This window comes from Sinohyriopsis cumingii, chromosome 15 (genome assembly GCF_028554795.1).
Source record: "Sinohyriopsis cumingii isolate HCF-2022 chromosome 15, ASM2855479v2, whole genome shotgun sequence".
NCBI classification, from domain to species: Eukaryota; Metazoa; Mollusca; class Bivalvia; order Unionida; family Unionidae; genus Sinohyriopsis; species Sinohyriopsis cumingii.
In genome coordinates, this window is record NC_142975.1 from 20,507,061 (window position 1) to 20,522,240 (window position 15,180).

General features: G+C 34.3%; 1 protein-coding gene across 2 annotated transcripts in view; it reads left to right on the forward strand.

The window, feature by feature from the left end:
- The window catches only part of LOC149781386 (DDB1- and CUL4-associated factor 17-like), a 78,147-nt gene that overhangs the window by 56,975 nt on the left and 5,992 nt on the right, over positions 1–15,180 (forward strand). For both annotated transcript variants that reach the window (XM_089935481.1, XM_089935482.1), the window contains 2 exons: positions 4,184–4,267; positions 13,577–13,732. In XM_089935481.1, the coding sequence (XP_089791607.1) occupies positions 4,184–4,267; positions 13,577–13,732 (240 nt within the window). The remainder of the gene's footprint in view (positions 1–4,183; positions 4,268–13,576; positions 13,733–15,180) is intronic.

Genomic DNA, 15,180 nt, shown 5'->3' on the forward strand with positions numbered 1-15,180 from the left:
AATATCTGGGATTTAGAAAATTCCAAAACAAAGTGATACAAAATTTCCCCAAAAATGTTTTCTGAAAAATGTTAGCGAAATTCATATCCAAGAATTGGTCCGGCAGTGCTGTTTGCATTCGGATAGTCTTGGATTTCACCATTGACCAAAAGGTAAGATCAGAACAACCTAGAGTCTGTAGTTCAATGCTAAATACAAGCAGATGATAACAAAGAAATAAATGGATAATGTTATTGTGCCATGGTAAAATAAAGTCAGTATCATAGGTAATACTAATTATCAAAATGTTAAAATATGTTCAAATTTACCAAAATCAGTATTTGTTTTTGCCACCAAAATTAAAATGCATCACATTGTACATTATCGATGTTTACTGTGGACTCAAGGTTGTTCTGATCTTACCTTTCGGTCAAAGGTGAAATCCAAGACTATCCTCATGCAAATGGCACTGCCAGACCAATTCTTGTCCAGGTGTCAAAATCGGCAAACAATTGTTGCATTTTCTCTAATATGTCATAAACTGAACAAAGTGTGTTGAGCTGTTTTGAAAATTGAACTATTCTTGTTTATGACTGGCATAAGTTGGAAATTAGCAGATGCAATTAGGATAAACTAGCAGGGTTGGAACTACTGAGGGATGCAGACTCGTGTCTTCCTTTGTGTTATATTGTTACAGGTTAGACTCCTAATTTTCTTTGTAATCATCCCCTGTGCTCACAATTACAAGATTATATAGTTCTCTAATTGACCTCAGGTCACAATTAGCATTTTCTGTAAAAAGAACCATTACCTAATGGAAAATAACCTTCTAGAATGATCCTGATTTTTACAAAATCTAAACCATAACCTGGATTACACTAAGGAAATTCCAAAATTTAGACCCAAATGAACATATTTACCTCATCAGTTAATAATGATTCCTGATATTAAGCCTATATACAGAGAAAATAATTTATCTATGTATTAGTTGTTTACACAAAATGAAATAAAAAAGTCTGTCAGGTCAAGAAGAAATGAAATCAGTTTTGGACAAGGTCAAGTCTATTATACAATGTTACATTACAACAGCATGTAAGGAAATACAATATTTTTTTTACAACTAGCAAACAAATAATTAAATATACATAACACATTAACCTGGATTATGTATAATTCACATAGGAAATTCCAAAACTGTGACCCAAATGAACATATTTACTTCTTTTGTTAATAATAATACTGATTTTAAACCCATACATATAGAGAATAATTTAGTTCTCTCACCTAACAACTTGCTTACCTCCTACCGCAGAACAACTTGATAACTGTCTGTGCTCATTACTTGACAAACATGCCCCAGCTACCAAGTGCAGAGTATCAATTCAAAAGTGTTCTCCATGGTATAGCAGTGTTAGGGACCAGCTTCGCACTGGTAAAAGAGACCACCATAAAGCTGAGAGGCTTTGGCTTTCCATCAGATTCACTATTCATAAGTAAATCTATGAAGTTGCTAAGAAGAATGTCACAAATATAGTCCATGCAGCGAAATCAGCCCACTACACTACTAAGATCATGGAAAGTTCCAGTTGCATAGAGCTTTTCGAGATTACTAACAAGCTAATGTCAAGGAACAAATCAACACCACTTCCAACTACCTTCTCTCCAGTCAACCTTCCAGATATGTTTGCAAATTTCTTTGTGACAAAGTACAAACCATTAGAGATAAGCTTGACACCACAATTTCAATTGACTCGCCGTCACCATACAGTTGGGATACAGAATTTGAGCGGCAACCATTAGCAGCATTTGAACCTGTCTCTATGGATTTCGTATGTACAATAGTGATGAAGAGTGCACCAAAGTCATGTGAACTTGATCCAATTCCAACATCACTGCTGCTTGAGTGCTTAGATCCAGTATTGCCTTCACTAACTGGTGTTATTAATACCTCCGTCTCATCGGGGGAATTCCCATCATTTTTCAAAACTGCCACTGTAAAGCCTCTGCTGAAGAAACCAACACTAGACCATAACGATTTAAAGAACTACCGCCCAGTTTCTAATCTCCCATTCATATAAAAAATCTTAGAAAAGGTTGTTCTATCCCAGCTTGTATCTCATCTAAATTCAAACAGTCTTTTTAGCAATGTACAATCTGCATATCGCCCTTGGCACAGTACTGAAAGTGCTCTTCTAAAAGTAGTTAATGACATTCTCTCTGCGTTGGATCGCATAAAGATTACAGTCCTCACCCTCCTTGATTTGTCTGCAGCATTTGACACAATAGATAATGATATATTACTTCACCGTGTCCAGCATGTATTTGGCAATCATGATACAGCCTTACTGTGGTTCAAGTCCTACTTGATCAACAGGACACAAATTGTATCTGCAAATGGAATACACTCCAGCCCAGTTGATCTATGTTGTAGTGTTCCACAGGGTCTGTTCTTGGACCTGTTCTCTTCATTCTGTACACTCATTCGCTCTCAAGTGTCATAGATCATCATCCAGTGTCTCACTAATTGTATGCTGATGATACCCAAATATACAAATCTAGCCACCCAGCTGAAGTTGATGTTACCCTCCAAGGTGTAGAGAGGTGCATTTCTGATATGAAATCATGGATGACATGTAACAAGCTGCAGATGAACGATGATAAAACTGAGGCCATTCTGATCACAACAAAAAGACTTTCTCATTCACATCTTTTACCTCAAACAATAAATACCAGCAACGCCAACATTAAATTCACACAATCAGTACGAAACCTAGTTGTTACTCTGGACAGTACTCTCACATTGCACCAACATGTCATGAACATATGCAAGGCAGCATATCTTGAGCTGAGACACATCAGCTTAATTCGCAAATATCTTTCAGTTGATGCCACTAAAACACTTGTGTGTTCATTAGTACTTTCAAGACTGGACTATTGTAACTCAATTCTGTCTGGTTCATCTCAATATCTGCTCCAGAAACTTCAAAAAGTTCAAAACACAGCTGCTCGGATCATACTTAGAGTACCACGATCAGAGCACACCTCCCTGCTGCTCTGTACCTTACACTGGCTATCCATTCGATCCAGAATCAATCACAAAATTTGTTCTCTGTGCTACGTTTCACTGTCGGACTCTAGTTCAGCATACCTATCTGACCTCACCCATGTGTACACACCAGCAAGATACTTACGCTCCTCTTCTGACAATCGTATATTCATTATTCCCACTATCAAAACAAAGTCATATGGACAGTGTTCTTTTGCATACCAGGGCCCAGCAACATGGAATGAATTGCCCACTGAACTTAGACACAAAGACACAGTGATCCCATTCAAGAGTACTCTCAAAACTCACTTATTTTGACTGCAAGAACAAACTTAAAGACCTAATAATGTTTCCTACCTGAAATATTCTCAGCATGTTTTTTATTTTTTAATGTTTTTCTAATTTCATGGTGTTTGTTTTTGTAATAATATTATTATATGTTTTTTATCTTATAGGTGTTGTCTAATGTTGTAAAGTGCTTAGAGCTTCTGAAGATTAGGCGCTATACAAAGTCCTCATTATTATTATTATTATTATTATTGTTTACAATGAACAACATTTTATAAAAAGTCACTTTGGGTCAGGCAGAAATGAACTTTGGCAAAGGCCAAGTCCAACATACAATGTCACATTATAGTAGCATGTAATAAGAAAACATTAAAATATAACTAACAAACAAACAATTAAATATACGTAACAACACACACACACAGACACATGCCTTTGTCTCATTAACTCCAATATAGAGCACTAATACACAATAACCTGTTCACAATAATCAGCTCACTTGTGTCTTCAGCATTAGTACACTTCAGTTGATACATGTTTGTCTGTTAGCAAGTCTCCAAGCAATATCACTGACAAAATCAAGGGAATTTTCATGAGCTGTAACATTGACATTGGCGTATGGTTATTGATTTGAAATAGTATGAGCATCATAGTATTGTAACAATATTGTACCGTAAGTGTCAGACTCATAACTTAACTTTAGAGACACAACAATATTGCTACTGAATAATGTTTCTAATTTTCTTTTCCTCAGAACTAGTTTCTTTTGCATTAATTTCTTGAAGTATTTAAATAAATGGTAACATTTCATATGACTGAAAATTGTGTTAAGCTCCTATCATACATGACTAATAGCTCATTCACTTGCAGGAACCCTGTGTTTCCACAACATCTTCAGGACGAGTGATCAAGAGAAAAGTTAGCATGGATGAACTAGGAGAGGGCCCTGATGTGGTATGTATAAGAGCTGGTCCATCTTTATATGCATTCTTGACATTGGAAGTGTTTTGTCTTGTCAGTCCATCTGTCATACCTTGGTCCATGACATTGGTATTGTTTCATTTTTGTCAGTTCATCTGCCATACCTTGGTCCATGACATTGGTAGTGTTTTAGTTTTGTCCGTCCATATGTCATACCTTGGTTCATGACATTGGTAGTGTTTTATTTTTGTCAGTCCATCTGTCACACCTTGGTTCATGACACTTGTAGTGTTCTATCTGTCAGTCCATCTGTTTTACCTTGGTTCATGATACTTGTAGTATTTTATCTGTCAGTCCATCTGTCATACATTGGTTCATGACACTTGTAGTATTTCATCTTTCAGTCCATCTGTCATATATTGATTCATGATACTTGTAGTGTTTTATCTGTCAGTCCATCTGTCATACCTTGCTTCATGACATTTGTAGTGTTTTATTTTTGTAATTCTATTTGTCATGCCATGATTCATGACACTTGTACTGTTTTGTCTTTGTCAGTCAATCTGTCATATCTTGGTTCATTCCATTTTTAGTGTTTTATTTTTGTCAGTTCATCTGTCATACCTTTGTTCATGACACTTGTGGTGTTTTATCTTTGGCAGTCCATCTGTCATAACTTGGTTCGTGACATTTTTAGTGTTTTATTTTTGTCAGTTCGTCTGTCATACCTTTGTTCATGACACTTGTAGTGTTTTATCTTTGTCAGTCCATCTGTCATAACTTGATTCATATTCCTCATAATGGGATGCCTTCGGTTCACTAGGATAACACCACTGCCACAGAGCTATAAACTCGGTAAAATGCCTTCTGGAGAAAAAAAACTACACATTGATAATTTTATGATACACTTAATTTGAATTGCTATCATTCTGGCTGGTATGTGTCTTTGCTGTAGAATACAAAGATTTTGTATAACACATCAGAGAAAAACTCAATGGATTTATTTTTTCAGAGCTACCAGGTGCATAACCTTGGTTTGATCCTCCTTTGATGTCAATTTTAGACACTGTTGTGGAGTACCTGTGCTTTATGAACACATTTCTAGTTAGAGAAATTAAAGTCATGTTGATCTGATCCTTCTGATTGCAATTGTGTCTTTAGTAGACAAGTGAATTGTAACTTGCTTTAATTCAAGTGTCTTTAGTAGACAAATGAATTGTAACTTGCTTTAATTCAAGTGTCTTTAGTAGACAAATGAATTGTAACTTGCATTAGTTCAGATCCTTCTGATTGCAATTGTGTCTTAAGTAGACAAATGAATTGTAACTTGCTTTACTTAAAGTGTCTTTAGTTGACAAATGAATTGTAACTTGCTTTAATTCAAGTGTCTGTAACTAGTGATGAAGTGGGGAATCCTTACAATAAGAATGGGACTAGTGATGAAGTGGGGAATCCTTACAATGAGGATGGGACTAGTGATGAAGTGGGGAATCCTTACAATGAGTATGGGACTAGTGATGAAGTGGGGAATCCTTACAATGTGGATGGGACTAGTGATGAAGTGGGGGAGTCCTTACAATAAGAATGGGACTAGTGATGAAGTGGGGAATCCTTACAATGAGTATGGGACTAGTGATGAAGTGGGGAATCCTTACAATGAGTATGGGACTAGTGATGAAGTGGGGAATCCTTACAATGAGTATGGGACTAGTGATGAAGTGGGGAATCCTTACAATGAGTATGGGACTAGTGATGAAGTGGGGAATCCTTACAATGCGGATGGGACTAGTGATGAAGTGGGGGAATCCTTACAATAAGAATGGGACTAGTGATGAAGTGGGGAATCCTTACAATGAGTATGGGACTAGTGATGAAGTGGGGAATCCTTACAATGAGGATGGGACTAGTGATGAAGTGGGGAATCCTTACAATGAGTATGGGACTAGTGATGAAGTGGGGAATCCTTACAATGAGTATGGGACTAGTGATGAAGTGGGGAATCCTTACAATAAGAATGGGAATAGGGATGAAATGCAGACTCAGATTTTAGTTTCATGTGATTTATTATGTCACAGACTTGTATGGTATTAAAAGTTTAAGATTCAAACATCAGGTACATCACTTCAAATAATAACTCATTAATTTTTACACCACACCGTGGTTGTATGCATTTGGACAACATAAGTAATTTAAGTAACAGTTTTTATGATAGAAGTTGATATTAACATTTATCAATGTCAAAGTTTAATGTTCAGATGTTAAATTAAACTTATTGTTTAGTGATAGACTTTTTGGAACATTGGCTAACCTTTCATTAAATTCATATATGTTAATTTCAACAGAGCCTTGAGAAACACTCAATGGCTATAACAAAAATAACTAATGGCATATGTACAAAGCCTTGAGAAACACTCAACAGTTTTACAATATAACAAATAACTATATGAAAGAGCCTTGAGAAACACTCATTTGCTGTATATTGAAACCTGCACTTATTATTATTATTTGATATCCTATTCCTACTGAATTGTAATAAACATCATTATTCAAACAAGGTCTGCAAGAAACCCTTGACTTGACCTCACAGGGTCATAAAAATACTGTCTGAACACTATTTAACTGATAAGCAGATGTGCAAGCTGAAGTTAATGATTTAAAACATGACAATGAATGAATAAATATCCATAAAGGTATTTTGTACACAGATGTAGATTTCAAAACTTAGTTTTAGCTCTATCCAAAATGTTCTATAAAAGAAACATTATTTTCTTTGCATCTATTTATGTAGATATTGTGAAATAACTATGAATTCTAATTCACAGAAAGTAATAAACAAAAGAGTTACCTTATCTTTGCACACTTCCTTATATGGTATTCATAGTAAAATAATAGTAAAAGATTTTTCCACACTCTTAATAAACGTACAGAACTCGTAACATGACCCTCGGAAACCCAAACAGATCCTAGAGGAGATGCTGACAAGCCTGTTGTATCTCCTGTGGAATTCTGCAGAATTCTGCGCTTGGCAGGGAAAAATCTGCCTTTCGCTGGGTTGTAACTGCAGGGAAAAATAAATCGAGCACACGCTTGCAGTGGTAAATGTACTGTGCCACTGATAGCAAAAGAACTACAGCTAAGTCAAAAATTGTAATTGAAAACCTGTATAACCCAGAGTGTTAGCTAAGTGTACATACAACAGATTTATTCCTCAGTGGTCAAAATTTGCAGTATGAATAAATGTTTTAGCTTTAAAAATTAGTGATGTTGTAAGCAACCCATAACTATTATGAGAGATAACAATGGGAGTATTCCAAATGTGCCAAAATTGGAAACGATGCTAATACCTAGGAAAGTTATACATGCATTCCTGGCATAATAATATCGTGAAATAATAATAATAGTAATAATAACTTTGTATAGCGCCTAATCTTTAGAAGCTCTAAGCGCTTTACAACATTAGACAACACCTATAAGATAAAAACATATAATAATATTATTACAAAAACAAACACCATGAAATTAGAAAAACATTAAAAAATAAAAAACATGCTGAGAATATTTCAGGTAGGAAACATTATTAGGTCTTTAAATTTGTTCTTGCAGTCGAAATAAGTGAGTTTTGAGAGCCCTCTTGAATGTGATCACTGTGTCTTTGTGTCTAAGTTCAGTGGGCAATTCATTCCATGTTGCTGGGCCCTGGTATGCAAAAGAATGCTGTCCATATGACTTTGTTTTCATACTTGGAATAATGAGTATATGATTGTCAGAAGAGGAGCGTAAGTATCTTGCTGGTGTGTACACATGGGTGAGATCGGATAGGTGTATTGGACTAGAGTCCAACAGTGAAACGTAGCACAGAGAACAAATTTTGTGTTTGATTCTGGATCGAATGGATAGCTGTAAGGTGTGCTGTGATCATGGTACTCAAAGTACGATCTGAGCAGCTGTGTTTTGAACTTTTTGAAGTTTCTGGAGCAGATATTGAGATGAACCAGACAGAATTGAGTTACGATAGTCCAGTATTGAAAGTACTAATGAACACACAAGTGTTTCAGTGGCATCAACTGAAAGAGTTAAATGAAAGATTTATTATCAATTTATATGGGAATATGAAATACACCCAAACATCATTCCAATTGTCATTTCGTATTGAATAATAGTAGGTGGTAATGAATAAATTAATATTGTCTATCAATGTTGACAACACCCACCACCTAGCTGTAATGTCATAACTCCATCTACGAATTAGAGGCACTAGTGTTAGTACTACCACTCATGCTGCTTTACCATGAATGAAATTGATTTGTAACTGTTTTAAACAAAAATTAGAGGCTAGATTTCCTGCCCATTGCAATATGTTAGAGATTAGATAAATAATTATTAAGTCACACATTAAATGTTGTCATTTATAGGGATGATTATGATGATATTGAAAATAAGAAGTCAGTGATGTATTTGTACCAATATTAAAGATAAAAACATCATGGAGTCATTAAATATGTTTTAGCTCACCTCCATTTAAGGCCATGGTAGCATATGGCATAGCCCTGCATCCATCTATGAACAATTGGTTATTAACACTTTGGAGTGCATATCCTATCTGATTTAAATTGGTTATTAACACTTTGGAGTGCATATCCTATCTGATTTAAATTGGTTATTAACACTTTGGAGTGCATATCCTATCTGATTTAAATTGGTTATTAACACTTTGGAGTGCATATCCTATCTGATTTAAATCCTGTTTGTACAATTGGCTTGTATCATACAGAACTCAGATGAGTTTGGTAAGGTATGAGATCCATCCACATTAATGAGGTGACCTTATGGCTGAATGAGTGACCTTGTTGCTGCTCTGGGGGCCATATTTTTGATTTAGTATTAATAAAAATTTGAGGGGCCCCAGATGGCTGAGTTGTCTACGAGGATTGCCTTTATAGGTCACTGACATATCACCTCTATCCATATGGGTTCAAGTCTTGGCTTGGCCAGTGTGGGTATGTGAGAAAGCTTGCAAGTAACTTCTTGTAGTTCTGGGTTTTTTTTTCTGCATTCTACCATCACCAAAAACAAATACTAGCTACCATGTATAACCAATCATGTGCTGAAAAATAGCATTAAACCCTCAAAACCAAAACCAAATCAATCAGATGTGGAATATATTTAATTTTGAATTTTCTGATTTGTTTGGTATTGAGCAATATCCATGCATAAATGATAAGGTGAGCTTGCATGTGATTGGCTGAGCCTATATTGTTATCACACTGTAGGCTGTATTTCTGGTCTGATTTTGACCACACTTAGAATATTTACTTGTATCATCACAATTTTCCACAGTAGTGAATGAGGTGCACACATATTAATGAGGTCATCATGCACCTGGCTGGCTTGTTGCCATTGGAGAGCCATAGTTCTAATTCAGTTTTGTTCAGACATGAAATATGTGTGTATATCATTAAGGTTTTGGATGGGTCAGACTCTACTCATATGGTATTAAATTAGATTTATAGCAAATTAGACTCATATAGTTGTTGCTGTTGTTATAGGGTTTAACGCCATATTTCAGCACAAGATAGGCTATACATGGCGGCCATTATAATTGGTGGAGGAAGAACCCTGGAAAATCCTGGGAAGAACCACCGACCCATGAGAACCTACTGGCAGGCTTTCTTATGTTCCAACGTTAGCCGAGCCTGAGACTCGAACTCACGCAAACAGAGGTGAGATGGCAGTGATCCATAACGTTGAGCGCTTTAGGCCACTCGGCCACAGACTCGTATAGTAGTAACTTAAACTCTATTTAAATGGTAGTAAATTAGACTCTACTCATGGTAGTAAATTAGACTCATAGTACTAAATCAGACTCGACTCATATGGTATTAAATCAGACTCTACTCATATGGTATTAAATCAGATTCATTTGGCATTAAATCAGACTCTAATCATATTGTGAAAAATCAGACTCTACTCATAGTATTAAATTTGACTCTACTCATATGGTATTAACTCAGATTCTACTCATATAGCATTAAATTTGACTCATGTATTAAATCAGACTTTACTCATATGGTATTAAATCAGACTCATGCTATTAAATCAGACTCTACTTATGGTATTAAATCAGACTGCTCATGGTATTAAATCAGATTCATTTGGTATTAAATCAGACTCATGGTATTAGTCAGACTACTCATATGGTATTAAATCAGACTTTACTTGTATAGTATTAAATCAGACTCTACTCATCTATTATTAAATCAGACTCATGTGGTATTAAATCAGACTGCTCATATGGTATTAAATAAGACTACTCATGGTATTAGTCAGACTACTCATATGGTATTAAATCAGACTTTACTCATATAGTATTAAATCAGGTATTAAATCAGACTATACTCATCTATTATTCAATCAGACTCATGTGGTATTAAATCAGACTGCTCATATGGTATTCAGTCAGACTGCTCATATGGTATTAAATCAGACTACTCATGGTATTAAATCAGATTCATTTAGTATTACATCAGACTCATGGTATTTAGTCTGACTCAACTCATATGGTGATAAATCAGACTTGTGGTATTAAATCAGACTCTACTTATATGATATTAAATCAGACTCATGGTATTAAATCAGATTCATGGTATTAAATAAGATTCATTTGGTATTAAATCAGACTCATAGTATTTAATCAGACTCTACTCATATGATATTAAATCAGACTCATGGTATTAAATCAAACTCTACTCATATGGTATAAAATCAGACTCATGTGGTACTAAATCAGATTGCTCCTGTGGTGTTAAATCAGACTCATGGTATTAAATCAGACTCATGTGGTATTAAATCAGACTCTAATATGATATTAAATCAGACTCATGGTATTAAATCAGACTCTACTCATATGGTATTAAATCAGACTCTACTCATATGGTATTAAATCACACTCTACTCATATAGTATTAAATCAGACTCTACTCATATAGTATTAAGTCAGACTCATATAGAATTAAATCAGACTCTACTCATATAGAATTAAATCAGACTCTACTCATATGGTACTAAATCAGACTACTCATGGTATTAAATCAGATTCTGCTTATATGGTATTAAATCAGACTCATATGGTATTAGTCAGACTCTACTCATGGTGATAAATCAGACTACTCATATAGTATTAAATCAGACTCTACTCATATGGTATTAAATCAGATTCATATGGTATTAATCAGACTCTACTCTTATGGTATTAATCAGACTCTACTCTTATGGTATTAATCAGACTTTACTCTTATGGTATTAAATCAGACTCTGCTCATATGGTATTAAATTAGACTCTACTCCTATGATATTAAATCAGTCTCTACTGATATGGTATTAAATCAGACTCTGCTCTTATGGTATTAATCAGACTCTACTCTTATGGTCTTAAATCAGACTCTACTCTTATGATATTAAATCAGACTCTACTCATATGGTATTAAGTCAGATTCATATGGTATTAATTGGACTCTACTCTTATAGTATTAATGAGACTCTTATGACTCTACTCTTATGGTATTAAATCAGACTCTACTCTTATAGTATTAATGAGACTCTTATGGTATTAATCAGACTCTACTCTTATGGTATTAAATCAGACTCTACTCTTATAGTATTAATGAGACTCTACTCTTATGGTATTAAATCAGACTCTACTCATATGATATTAAATCAGATTTGTGTGGCATTAATTGGACTCTACTCTTATGGTATTAATCAGACTCTACTCTTATGGTATTAAATCAGACTCTACTCATATGGTACTAAATCAGACTACTCATGGTATTAAATCAGATTCTGCTTATATGGTGATAAATCAGACTATACTTATATTGTGATAAATCAGACTCATATGGTGATAAATCAGACTCTGCTCATATGGTATTAAATCAGTACTCCTAGGTATTAAATCAGACTACTCATACAATGTTAAATTAGACTCTACTTATATGGTGATAAATCAGACCCATGGTATTAAATCAGGCTCTACTCATATAGTATTAAATCAGACTCTACTCATATGATATTAAATCATATTCATGGTATTAAATCAGACTTATGTGGTATTAAATCAGACTCTACTCATATGGTATTAAATCAGATTCTTCTCATATGGTATTTAATCAGACTCTAATCATATGGTATTTAATCAGACTCTACTTATATGGTGATAAATCAGACTCATGGTATTAAATCAGACTCATATGGTTTTAAATCAGACTACTCAAATGATATTTAATCAGACTCTACTCTTATGTTATTAAATCAGACTCTACTCATATGGTATTAAATCAGACTCTACTCATGGTATTAAATCAGACTCTACTCTTATAGTATTAATGAGACTCTACTCTTATGGTATTAAATCAGACTCTACTCATATGATATTAAATCAGATTTGTGTGGCATTAATTGGACTCTACTCTTATGGTATTAATCAGACTCTACACTTATGGTATTAAATCAGACTCTACTCTTATGATATTAAATCAGACTCTACTCATATGGTATTAAGTCAGATTCATATGGTATTAATCAGACTGTACTCTTATAGTATTAATGAGACTCTACTCTTATGGTATTAAATCAGACTCTACTCATATGATATTAAATCAGATTTGTGTGGCATTAATTGGACTCTACTCTTATGGTATTAATCAGACTCTACTCTTATGGTATTAAATCAGACTCTACTCATGGTACTAAATCAGACTACTCATGGTATTAAATCAGATTCTGCTTATATGGTGATAAATCAGACTATACTTATATTGTGATAAATCAGACTCATATGGTGATAAATCAGACTCTGCTCATATGGTATTAAATCAGACTACTTCTAGGTATTAAATCAGACTACTCATGCAGTGTTAAATTAGACTCTACTTATATGGTGATAAATCAGACCCATGGTATTAAATCAGATTCTTCTCATATGATATTTAATCAGACTCTAATCATATGGTATTTAATCAGACTCTACTTATATGGTGATAAATCAGACTCATATGGTTTTAAATCAGATTACTCATATGATATTTAATCAGACTCTACTCTTATGTTATTAAATCAGACTCTACTCATATGGTATTAAATCAAGATTCGTGTGGTATTAAGCAGACTCTACTCTTATGGTATTAATCAGCCTCTACTCTTATGGTATTAATCAGACTCTACTCATGGTATTAAATCAGGCTTTACTAAAATGGTAGTAAATTAGACTTGAAGAGAAAGTGGAGTTATTTTCATTCATTTTCCAGCCATCTTATTTAGACATTTTTCTCTCTGTTTACATTTCAGACAATCCATGAAGTTGACTATGAAGATGATCTTGATGTTCTGTTTGTCAATGCGGTGTTCAGTGAACCAGATCAAATAAGAGGTGTGGTTCGTCTCCATGACAATTTCACTGGGGAACTTCTTAGAGAAGTAGAGCTACTGGAGCCATTTGCCACAGTAAGTGTGAGATCCATAATCAATAAGGCACTGTACAAAGAATATCTGGATGGCCCCAAGTAGTACATGGAATCAATAAGGCACTGTACAAAGGACATCTGGATGGTCCAAACTAGTACATGGACTCAATAAGGCACTGTATAAAAGGACATCAGAATTGCAGAAAACTAGTACATGGAATCAATAAGGCATTATGTAAAGAACATCAGGATGGCTTATTATGATTCTGTGGTCTTAAAATAAGTAACAAAAAAGAGTGAAATCCAACAAGTTTTGTAAAATTGAAAATCTAATTTATTTCCCTAAAATATGAAGTGAAAGAATCAATGTAACTGACAGTATGGTGAATGAAATCCAAGAACCCTAAATGTTCTATCAATTCAGAAAGGTTCAAGTGATCTGAACAAGTTCCAAAGGTATTCCAGTTGAAGGTCAGAGATATACTGATGTATCAACAGTACAGAAGAATCACTGTGATATAATCCCAAAATATCCTTAAATGAATTCACAGTAACTCTGTGACAGCTATTAAATCCAAATAGTCTTTAAACGAATTCACAGTATTTCCTTGACAGCTACTATTCTAATTAATGGGAAATACTTCAAACATTGTAATTCCAATAAATGATTAAATTAAATAAATTAATTCCTATCAGTGTAATATCCAAGACTGATAATACTGCTAAGAATGCCTAATTCTAAGAAATAATTCTATTACATATATTGTCAATATTCATTAGAGAGAATGCATATGAGGCTTGAATGAAACATCTTGGCATTTCGAAATCACTCCATACATGCTGACCATTATGCTTTTGGCATAATTATTACACTTTCTTTCACTAAATTATGCTTTACACATAAATGTATAACGATTACATGATTTCAGTATATCCTCCTTCCCCAAAAAATCAATAATTTGTTTTCTCTTTTATATTAACATCCCATTACTCCCACAGACCATATTCTAGAAAAGATGGCTTCTACGTAACTACGACTTAAGAGTACACTTTTCCATAGACTTGCATGCACTTTCCTTACAGTATTCTGTTCTATATATAGCGGCTGTCCTATTTCCAAGAAACATGCTGGTTTCTACATTCAAACTGTTGACCTTGGATTCTATTTATAGCAGCTGTATGGCTTAGTTAGAGAGACCAGACTGGTTTTCTAATTTTAGTCTTTGCTCACAGATTCTTTGTTCTAATTTATATTTGGTACAGAACCAGTCTGTAGGTATTTGGTGCTAAAAGTCTACTCAGATTTATTCTAGTTGATGCGTGTTCTAGGGCAAAAATGTTTTGCAAGTAATTTCACAGATGGATTGAATAAAGATGAAAAACAGATTCAGAGATGAATACATGAATTACATAATACAGCGTTCCATTCTAGGACAGATTCATGCCCATTGCAGGCTGTGTGGGAAGGATTTTAATATTATTGAAGGT